Raw genomic sequence first — 11786 nt, 5'->3', positions numbered from 1 at the left:
TAAAATAATATTTTTTAATTTTTTTATATTGAAAATTTGTAGATCTTAGTTGTAATTTGGATATGCAGCTCCATATATTAATCGGGTGCTCTCAATCAGACCGTATAAGGTTTAGCACGGGTCTGGTCCAGGTCATACCCAACCCATTGACACCCCTAGGTTCATCAAGTAGATGAGCCATCAACAATCCGTTCAGCTCGTGTAAAGCCCTCAAATTCATCTAGGTTTGCAAGCTCATTTATGCCCGGATCGTTTTTACTCATATTCAATATTTCTGGGCTCGTTTAGGCTCGTAGATGTGCTCGTTTAGGCTCATGAAGATGGGCTTGTTTTTAACATTATCGACTTGCTTTGGGCTCAATGTGCTTGTGTTCATTGGCTCGTTGTGGCTGGCGAGAGCTCCTGATTCTTCCAGCCAAATGTGAGTCTCACTCAAAGGCACACAAGGAATTGACCATATATCATAACTTGTGAATATAACAAAGAACGGGAAATGACCGTACTATATGGTAAGAGTGATGTGTTCGTAAAAATGCCTCGCAATTTATCAAATCTGCTGAATGAACAATCTCGTAGGTTTTTAAATTTTATTTTTATGCTTTTACCTCTCGTAGGTGTGAATTTTTTATTTTCACATGTCATTATGCTAAAATAATACACCCACGAAACTCGTCAACAAAATTGCATCTAAGGTTTTGGTTTTAAAAAATGATTGCAAAATTTCAAAAAATTGTGATACTCATCACGAGTTTTGTGTGATCACCTACGAAATTCATAAAAAATTATGAAATTTCGATAATTGCAAAAAATTACGGACGAGTATCACATGAAGTATTGCAAAATTCTAAAATATTTGTGAAAGTTTGTACCAGCATAATATAAAAGCAAAGTTAAGGTTTCACAAAAACTAGGCTTTTTGCGGTCTCCAACCAGTGAAAAATTATGACCATTTTTTTTAGGCCAAACATTGACGGTAAGAAGATTGGCGGCACTTCCTCGATGAAAAATCATCAATGATGAGTTTTTTCGATAAGGGCATTTTATGGTATGAGTGGGATAGAAAATGAAATCTGCAACACATTCTCGTCATAAAGAATAGGAATGATAGTAATGTATCTCCCCATCAACACAAAGTTGACATATCTCACAACCAGTGTTCGATCACGTGGTATGGGTGGGATATGCAACATTCTTGAGGCCTTTGCTTTAACGAACTGTAAGTTTTTTTGGTAAGCACATCTTATGGTATGTAGAATCGATGTTGGGCATCCACTCTAATGAATTGTGATAGCTGGATAAATAGATTTTTTTCCATCAACACAAAGTCGATGCATCTTTATTTTTTACCCATCAAAGCGGTAGTGAAAAAAAGATTTCTTGTGAAATAATAGAATGAATGCAATTTATATAAGCAATTTCATTTTGTGAAAGAATGCAATAAATGCAATGTATTAGCAAGTTTGCTTTGTGAAATAATAGAATGAATGCAAGTATGAAAAAACTTTATTTTGTGAAAGAATAAAATGAAAGTAATGTATGAAAAACTTCATTTTGTGAAAAAATTGATGAATGCAATGTATGAGCGACTTCATTTTATGAAAGAATGACGCTTCATTTCTCAGCCATTTTTTTGTATCTGGATGCCCTATTTTCTCAAACCTCAATTTTTGGCCCTCTAACATTTTTTTCGACAAATGTCCTGTGAATGATAGAGGCGAATAAGAATTTTCGCAAGAAAAATAAATTTCATAATACTGGTGTGATGTTAATAAGAAATTTTGCAATATCATACTTTTTGCAAATTTGTACACGTACCTTGCGAAATGGTTTTCTGATTTAAAAAGAATGAACTAAATTTTTTATCTACCATGCGAAATTCCTTTCTAACTTAAAAGGAATGAACTGAAATTTGCATGTACCTTATGAAAATTCTTCTTGATATGAAAAGTCATCAATTGCGAAATTCGTATGTACCTATACATAAACAACATATATCAAAAAACACATCAAACAAAAAACAAGATTAAACAACTTCATTCCCTGTTATGTATATAATTCATTCTCATAAACAAATCAACCACATATTATAAAACAATAATCAAATAACTTTATTCTCTGTTATATACACAATTCATTTTTCTCAAAAAACAAAAATCAAACAACTTTATTCTATTATTTATTCATACACAAATGCATATATATGATAAGACTTTTCATCACCTTTCATTGCCGCAAGCGCAATGATCGCTTTCATCAGCTTTCATCTACAAGCACAATTGCATCTGTCATAGACTCTTCATCAGCTTTCATTGCAGCAAGCTTAGCTCTCATTTTTTGGATCGCCTAATCCCAAGTATTGCATATACAAAAGGACATACCTGTAACATTCGTATACCAAATGAACAAACATGTACAAAATAAGTTAACAAACATGTGCAAAAGTAATTATCAATTTGATTGCTTAGGAATGTCTTGTAGTCGATCATTCTGCACAAATATCGTAACTAATACAACATTAAACTGAATGAGTACTTAAAAAAAACACAATATTCAAAAAATATTATGTAAATTATAAAGAAGCATGTCATAGACTACTTACTAAATGCATCAAATACTCATATATTACTTCATAATCATGTCTATTGTGGGCAAGCTCATGACATACACTATACTTGTATGTCACCACCTCTTTGTGTTGTGTTCTTCATCTCTTCACTTTAGGTCGCTCTATTTTCTTAATTGGTGTTGGTAGTAAAACGAAAATAAAGGTCAAAAAAGCAACGCATAGGACATTATCGACCATCGAATGAAATGAATAAGTATCATATGCAGTTCAATACGATTCAACTATATAGAACTTGTCGCAATAATCATATGGAAGATAACCCTCATACAAAATGCATATGATGGCATGCTTGCAAGGAATCCCACTAACCTACCATTCTTCATAAGAGCATTTCATACTCTTAAGATCAACAGAGTATCTATGCTTCCAGTCACGTGCTTCGTAATAATGGTGGAGGCAATACACTACTACTACGCATAACTTTTATGTTTTTATCTTACACTCTTTAATCTTTGTAATTACCTTAGACACCACAATACCAGTCATTTTCTTTGTTAGTCATTTTCTCATAAAGTTTCATCAACATTAGATGAAGCTTCTTAATAAGTAAAATTAAGTATCATGTACAGAAAGAATCCACGAACTAAAGCACTTCACTATATTAGAGGTTAAGCACTCGTACCTTCTAGTGAAAAAATGATTGTTAGTCCAATGTATCGGTTTATCAACAATATATGCGTATGCTTTTTAACTTTGCTCACTGATCTTTGAAATATAAAAATAACATTGTCGTCTCGTGGGTGCTTTGACAGTGCACCACCAATATGCACTAAGCAGTGCACCAATTTTTTTCAAAAAATTCTCAATTAGGTGCTTCATGCAATATCCATAATGACAATTACACCATGTGCGAGGGACAACATACATAAGTTCATTGTGCCTATATGAGATAATTGTCAACTATTGTTTAACCTTGAGCTTATCATCATCGTAGATATCTATTTGGTTCTTTACATGCCACAAAAACTATTTTCATGACTTCTTTGACTCCTTATCTACGAGTCCAAATGCTACAATAAACATATCACAGAAAACATCAATCGTGTGAGCAAACAGCAAAATGCTCATATATTTTTCTTTTAAGCATGCATTATCTACCATAAGAAGTTAAGGGCATCCTTTGACAAACTCATCGATGCATGGTCGAAAGGATAGGAACGGGTACTTAAATCTACTGTTTGTATTAGTTTCAATAAACACTACTGATCCAGGGTTAGCCATCATCAAATGATGACAGTAAGCAAAAAACATCTTGAAAGACCCCTCGAATTAACCATACAGTATCAACCTAGTCAATTCATGTCCACATCATATTTGTTTGTAAGAGACCTCCATACCTATATCACGATTGAGGTCGTTCATGATTTCTCTTAGAGTCATATTCGAGTTATCATGCATACATCCATGAATAACACATGAAATCCACTTTGAAAGCACTTTTCCTGCATTAAGGTTGTCCATTGATCCACCAAATGTATGCTCATTTTGATACCTCTTCACTTTAAAAAATGTTGCTTTGCACATCTTCTAGGAACAATCTACTATATTCTATGGGTTTTTTCTCGTACATACGAGAGTAACTCTATTACTGCAGCTCTTCACAAATTTTGTTTTAAGGTTATTCCTAACTATATGATCGCTAAAAACTCATAACACAGATCAATATCAGAAAATCTTTTGCTGCAAGAAATTTCGCGATCATTTGACTATGTTGATAGGTATTGGAACTATTTGCATTTGTTAAGTTTTTCATTATGCAACTCATCATACAGCTGAAAAATCTCTACATCAATTATTATTCATTGTATGAGAATTCGTTCATTGAGAACCAAGGGTTTAACTTTTCAAATTTCATTAGCACATCGTTTTTACCCACCAATACTTGTTTTAGATCATCACTAATTTTGTCCTCTCCTATGATTTTTGAGTCTGACTCAACCGACATGGTATACTCAGAATTATCGCTATCATCTAATTTGGCACTATGTCCGTCATTGCTGCTAGCGCAAAATGATTGATCAATTGCATAATGTAAATTAAAACTCATCGTATATATGGCTCTCTTTGCTTTCAAAAATATAACATTTTTGTATTACCAATTTTCAAGATTAACCAGAAAAATAATACCTCAGTTCAAGTATAAATTAGAAAGATCGACAACCTTTACCTAGATTTGTCATATGTATTGAAAGGTTGGGTGTTATAAAACATCATGCGATGATCACCGATATTGGTTTGTCCAAGTGGTTCCATATCGTTTGCAGTGATCCTCTCATCATTAATTATTGAGAACGATAGGATGTTTAACATGTGAGTGAGCTCAATAGCTGGTGGTTGAGACGTCTTGTATATTACTTCGGATTGTCACTTGATGTTTAACTATGTATCCTTCAATTTCTTGTTTAACTTCACAAACATTGTCAATTTGTATAGCTCTACTAGCAATTAAGTAAATGTTTTCCCTATATAACATTGACTGTACATCATCGTCAACAAAGAGATATATCCATATATCTTACCATCTAATTTTGGAGTGCATTTATCTGGTGGACCATTAACTCTTTTACATATTTGTTTTACAAGACATTAATGCTATAAATTTCTTAGAATTGTTATTTTTATAGACTATTATAGATCTCCAAAATGAATGCTCAGTGCTATAGTAATTTATAAATATCATTTCAACAGCCATCATAACTGCCTACACAAACCACACAATGTATCACTTAGTTAACAACTTTAAAAACCAATAAGCCACAATACCCCCACAACCAACCCTTGTTTAATGTTTGTGTACAATCAACCACAACCACATCTAACTAATTGAATCCGCGTAGCCTCAATCAAACATAGAAATATTGATAAGCAATGGGCAAAAATAAGCAACTATATGCGAAAATCTCAAAAGATTGTAAACCCTAAACGGTAAATGAGAAAAAGAAAAAGATACCACAACCTTAGTAACTAACCGTAGAAATGTAAGAGAAGGATACCACAACCTTGTACAAGATGGAGTGAACAACTTTCACGAGAATCGTTGGAGGGTTCGAGTTCTAGAGGGAGAAGGAGGATTGGGGTTACCGCTATTTCCAAATACAAATGAAAAAGAAAAAGCTAAACACACATTATATAGGACCAAAAATCACAAGAAAAGGAATTTTGCAATGCAGGTGCGATTCGAATAAGAAATTTTGTAATATCAGACTTTCACAAATACTTTAGAATTTCATAATATTTCATGCATACTTTCCTGCAATTTTGTGATTATCAGACTTTCGCAAATTTAATGATTTTTGCAGGCGATCGTCACGAGTTTTGTAATTTTTTTTTTGCAATCTCTTTTGAAAAGTTGCAACCACATATACAATTTTGTTGACGAGTTTTATGGGTATATTATTTTAGTGGCATAACATGCGAAAATTGAAAATTCTTACTTGCGAGGGGTAAAAGCATCAAGAAAAAATTAAAAACCTGTGAGATTTTCCATTCGACGAATTTGGTAAATTGTGGGGCATTTTTTTAAATGCATTATTTTTGTTGTACCATATGGCCATTTTCCAAACAAAATATTACTTCACTCAGCCATAAATTTGTTGCGAGGCAAAAGTAGGAGTGTCAACAGGTCGAGTTTGGTTTGGACCCAAATAGAATCAGACCCAAACTTGATTTGAGATGTTAATATCGAGTTCGGACTTGGGTCCAATTACACCCACCATAAGAGAAACCATACCCAAATCCTATAAGGATTACATGAGCCAGACCTGGACCATACCCAGTAAAATAGTATTTTTTATTCTTTTTACATTGAAATTTTGCATATATTAGTCGGAACTCGAGTCGGGCCTGGGCCTAGTATAAAATTTCACAAACCATACCTGGCTCTATATATTAATCGAACTCTGAGTTCTACCCGGATTCTAATCGGACATTCTTATTTATCACCAAACCCTTACCCTATAGGGTTTGGTACGGATCAGGTCCAGGGTCAAACCCGACCCGTTGACAACCCTACGCACAAGTAACACAAACCACTGAAGCAGGAAATTGGACTAATTATTTAAGTTTGTTGTACTTTGACTCAGTTAGACCAGCTGAATCATATTCAGAGTAGATTGAGCCTCGCACTTGAACGTGGCTCAATTTAGGACACCACCAAATCTTAGGGCAATCACACAGGAAGCCATACAATCACTTCTGTTGAAGATTGACGCATATAACCACTTATCTTGAAGATTGACCTACCATAAAAGTTAACATGGGCGTTTGATTAGCAGACAGCCATGGACAAGGACACCATGCCCTGTCATGTCCGCAGACAGCCCTGGGCAAGGACAGCTAGTGACACTTTTTTTTTCAAAAGTGTTTCTGTTCCAACTCCCCCGGACACGAAAAGGCATCCCAGAGGGATGCTTTTTCAAAGGTGTCCTGCCTGTCCCTGCATTGTGCGTTTGAGTGGGCACACATTTGGGCCCCACGCATTGCTTGGACGGCAGACACCATCATCCACGCAATCAAACGCCTCATATTGAAAGCGTATGTGGGCAGCCAAGGCATGAAATATGACTAGAAGGCCAAAACCATCCCTACCATTCCCTTCGGTTGTAAAGGATCTAATGATCTATCCACTCAAACCAGTTGGCCCATTAACAGATGACATCCAGACTCAAGCAGCAAAACATTGCAATGCCAACTTAGGACCCTGGAACAGCGCAGGTTCATTATCATCTTTAACAACTGTACACAAAAAAAGATAGAAAGCAAACTATAATACAAATTAAAAAAGAATCATATAACCATAATTAACGAGGAGATACGTAAGAAGGTAGGCGTTGCACCCATTGAAAATAAGATAAGAGAGAATCGTTTACGGTGGTTTGGACATATTCGACAAAGGCCTAATGATGCTCCAGGTAGAAGGATGGAGAAATGAGAAAATATATTAGTTAAAAGAGGTCGGGGTAGGCCTAGGAAGACATGGATGGAGGTGATAGGAAAGGATATGAATGCTTTGAACCTCACCGAGGACATGACATTGGATAGAAATGAATGGAGGAGAAGGATTCATGTGGAAGACCCAGAATGATTTTCTTTGTTGGTTCATATCACCGACCCCAATTGTTTTGGGATGAAGGCGTAGTTGTTGTTGTTGTAGGCAGGAATCAATGAGAAAAGCAGACATTTTGTGGTGAATCTACAAATCAATTCACCCACCTCTCAACCTTCATGGAAAAACATGAGTAGTATAACAATTATCTGCCAGTTTCTTGCTTCTCAGTACCTACGGCTCTAGCTTTGAGACACCGTCTGAATTAAGAAGATGAAAGGAAGGACAAGAAAGGAAAAGGCAAAGAATGATAGCATCACCGGCATGAAGAATAACCTCCAGGTCTCTAGCAAATTTGAGACTAAGACAAAAATCTGATACAGGGAGTCTCCATGAAACTGTAATTATTGATTTTATGGGCCTTTTAGTTTGACACGGCCCACCAAACTCACATATAAGAACCGGAACCTAAGTTCAACATGTTCACAGTATGTAATACAGATTTTCAAATTCAGAAAACGAAGCATCTAGTATTCTTCTCTATGAGTAAATCCTGAAAAAAAAGCTCTCTAAATATAGAAAATTCCATCACATGACAGATCAACCAAAAATCCGAAATATGCACATAAAATACAGAAAAAAAATCCTTTCTATAAAGGAGAAGCATATCCAAGTCCAATAGAAAGAATCCATACCAATAACCAGGAATAACATGGAAATCAGAGACTGATTTATATCATGCATAACTATGAATTCTAGATGACCGTAGCCATTCATAATATGCAGAAAAATTTACTCTATCAACTATCCGCTCTCATTATCATCTATATTACATGAAAAGAGTTTCACATTAAGTGAAAGAAGAACCAACATTTCATGTCTAACAAAATTATCAAGAGCTCCCTTGGTCTGTCCCCAATATTTTTAGAATCCACTCTTTTCTCATCTCTGGCTTCAAACATAAGAAACAATTAGCCATGTTTTTTTGCTGAGAAAGGATCGTGACTGCTGAGAGGTACTCTTTGGCACTAAGGCCAAGCGATTCCAACTCTTTGGCTACATTTTGTTGTATAAGAAGTTCTTGGTCTTGGAAAATACTCTTTGACAGGCTTTGAATTGCAGCAGACAAAGGAGCCAGGGCTTCCCTAAGAATATCTGCAGCCCTGCATTTTTTACTCCACCTTTCAGCACAAAGACTTGGCCTAGGTCGACTCTTTGTTGAATGAGATGCACCTTCTGCTTCAGGAATAGAGGGAGGTCGGGCATCACCAAAGCCCATATTGTCCTCCACATCCTCCTGAGGAACTGGGACGCGCTCATGAGAAACTGGAAAAACTGTAGTGGATTTGGAGATCTTGATATCAGCATGAGACACTGCAGATCGACCCTCTCCTTGGTTACTCCCAATGATGATGCCAAGCTGTGTCAAGTTTTCAATAGTCTTCCCCCGCAGATGTTTCATTTCAGGCTTTGCCTATGAAATAAAACAACTTAACAAACACCATGTACAGAATACAATGGTTAATCAAAGCTGGTTTAGTGTGTCATATGACTGTACCTTCAAATACTCCTCCCATACTTCAGATGGTGCAATCACTTGATGCATGATGGGATCATGGCGAAATCCATTGACTCTGCATAACTCTTTTACTTGGAGGTAAGTTCTCTTCCAAGTTTTCAGCCGTGATCTGACGTTATCCTCTGTGACCTCATAACTTAGTCTCTTGTTAACCTCATCAGCCATTTGCCGAATCGTTGAACTTTTGAAGGCCTTATTGGGCTTTTTACCTTGTCGGACTGCATCAAGACAGAGCTCCATAAGGAGTGCATCTGCATTGGCATGATCTTGCCAACGGAAATGCACCTTGGAAGACTTGGACTTTGTAGCTTCCTCCTTATCTTTGGGGGAATTAGTGTCCATAGCGACCTGTATCATGATTGCATCAACCTGCTTAAATGTTATAATAACATACCATATCCTTTTATACTCAACCTGCACTAAAATATTTGGTGACAAGTGCTGCAATCAAAACATTTTATTTTTATTTCTGAGTTTTTTCAGTTTATCACAATATTTTGAAGTTTTCCCACTTTTTCAAAAAAAAATCCTCTAAATGTGATAATTAAAAGAAAGATTGATATTTGTGTGATGGAGTCACCTGATAAAACAAGCATCCAACATTATATGAAATTGCAAATATGACGATCTAGCATCAATCTGAAGAACATGACTTTTATAAATATACAAGTTTAATATTTTATCTAGCAAAATTAATTGATTGTCCCATGATCCCATCCTACTGGTTATATTCCTAAAGATATTCCAAGCATCCTCCCAATGGGGTGCAATAGGCCCAAATTTCTGTTTTCACCTCCACTTCATCCAATCCATTAGTGCAAGCGTCCCCAGCTGAGGACCAATCAAATAGCCCGCCATACCCCAAAATGGAAGCGTAAAATGCAACAAACCAAAACAATGTTACTTTCATTTGAAACTGTCGCTTCAAGTACAATTTCCACGACATCAAGAGACAACTAAAATCACCAAAACAGACCTAGATCATGATAGATAGCTGAGTGTGGCAATAATTTAAAACCTATCGGTTCTTCCCCACGACTGTTCCATATATGAATTTGTCTGGAAACCAGGATGAAGGTTAAAAAAGCTTGGATACAAGCTCAAACAATGTTTTCTACATAGCATTTTAAAATTGTCACACACATCAACTTCGGTTACACCTTAGCATTAGCAGTGCATAAAAACAGTCAACGTAAATAACCTTAGCTATCAAATGCGTTGGTGCACGCAAAGTCCTTGGACAAAAACGAATTAACACATTCGTAATATCGTAGTCTCACAAAAAGATACCTCCTCTGACACTAAACAGAGCAAAAAGAACTCATGATCAAGCATAAGGGGATTCCTATCGGCGAAAAAGGTTTAAAAAAGAAGACAATGATTGTCTTCAATTCAAGCCGGTGATTCGTATAAGACCTTCCTGGTTGATGCTTTTCATTATAGAAACAATACCCTCCTAGGGTTCGACCGGAAGCGCATGTTCCATAACAGCACAATTCGGTCTTTTTTCATTCCGGTTAGTGATGACACCCTAAAAAGGCCTTTGGACGTGAGATAAATTGGGACATTGGTCTTTCCACCAAACGACAATATGAGGACATACACCACTTTGTGTAGACAAAAGGGTGCATCCAAACACACTCTAACAATTCAAATTAGACCCAATTTTCCAACAAGAGAAGCAAAACACTAATTTAGGTCATTTTGGCAATTCTTCTCTAACATTTTCCCTTATTCAATGTGATTTAGCCAAATACCAACATTATATTAAGGCAAGAAATGAAAAAAGTATAGACAAAAAGACCATCAGAAATTTCAAGAAGCAGTTGGGTAGCAGAAACAGGAAAACTAGATAATCCATCAGAAACCCATTGAAAGGGAAAAGGGAAAAAGAACAGTAGCCTCACCTCTTGCCCACAAATTTGAAGGTTGGTCGCCGAGTGGCCCAGATGGGCAACAACGATATGAGGGTTTGTCAGGGTGCAGCCATCCAAAGTGGGTTCAACAGAGTGAAGAAGAGGGGTTGGGGAGAGACAGAGAGGGAGAGAGAGTCCAAGAGAGATTGCGGAGAGGACTAACGGGGGTTAACAGGGCGAGGGTTAGGACGGTTGATTGGACCAGAGAGAGAGAAGACGGGTTTATTTCGAATTTCGGATTCCATGAAACGGGTCAGGCCCGAATTCAAGCAGATAGTGGGCTGTCAACAGGTCGGGTACCCGACCCATCAGGGTATACCCGAACCCGCCCACATAACAAATTTCCAGGTCACGAAAATGAAATTCCAAACCTGGATCCCCATAATTTTAAAATTTTACTTCTACAGAAAATACATATAAAACGCTCGTCTCGGACCGGGTATCCGAGAAAAAATTTAGGTCGGGTCGGGTACCCGGCAAAAATCATAACTCAATCCTAGCCCGCATATTGGTCAGGTCGGGTCCGGTTGACCCGAATATTGTTCAAGGTCAGTACTTTTATGCTTAAACCCGAGAATTTGAATTCGGCTTGGGTCAGGTAGCCGATACAAACACAACCCA

General features: G+C 36.6%; 1 protein-coding gene across 1 annotated transcript; it reads right to left on the bottom strand.

The window, feature by feature from the left end:
- Positions 1-8381: 8381 nt before the first annotated feature.
- On the bottom strand, positions 8382-11311 carry LOC149846571 (uncharacterized). Its single transcript, XM_089998078.1, has 3 exons — positions 11157-11311; positions 9229-9597; positions 8382-9144 (listed from the first exon to the last, which is right to left on the bottom strand). Exons 2-3 carry the CDS (start codon positions 9589-9591, stop codon positions 8563-8565), a joined length of 945 nt encoding a protein of 314 aa, XP_089854204.1. The 5' UTR covers positions 9592-9597; positions 11157-11311; the 3' UTR covers positions 8382-8562.
- Positions 11312-11786: the final 475 nt, after the last annotated feature.

Source organism: Nuphar pumila, chromosome 2 (genome assembly GCF_984573655.1).
Source record: "Nuphar pumila chromosome 2, dmNupPumi1.hap1.1, whole genome shotgun sequence".
Taxonomy (NCBI): Eukaryota; Viridiplantae; Streptophyta; class Magnoliopsida; order Nymphaeales; family Nymphaeaceae; genus Nuphar; species Nuphar pumila.
The sequence above is the reverse complement of the archived record's forward strand: the minus strand, read 5'-3'. Positions and strand labels throughout refer to the sequence as shown.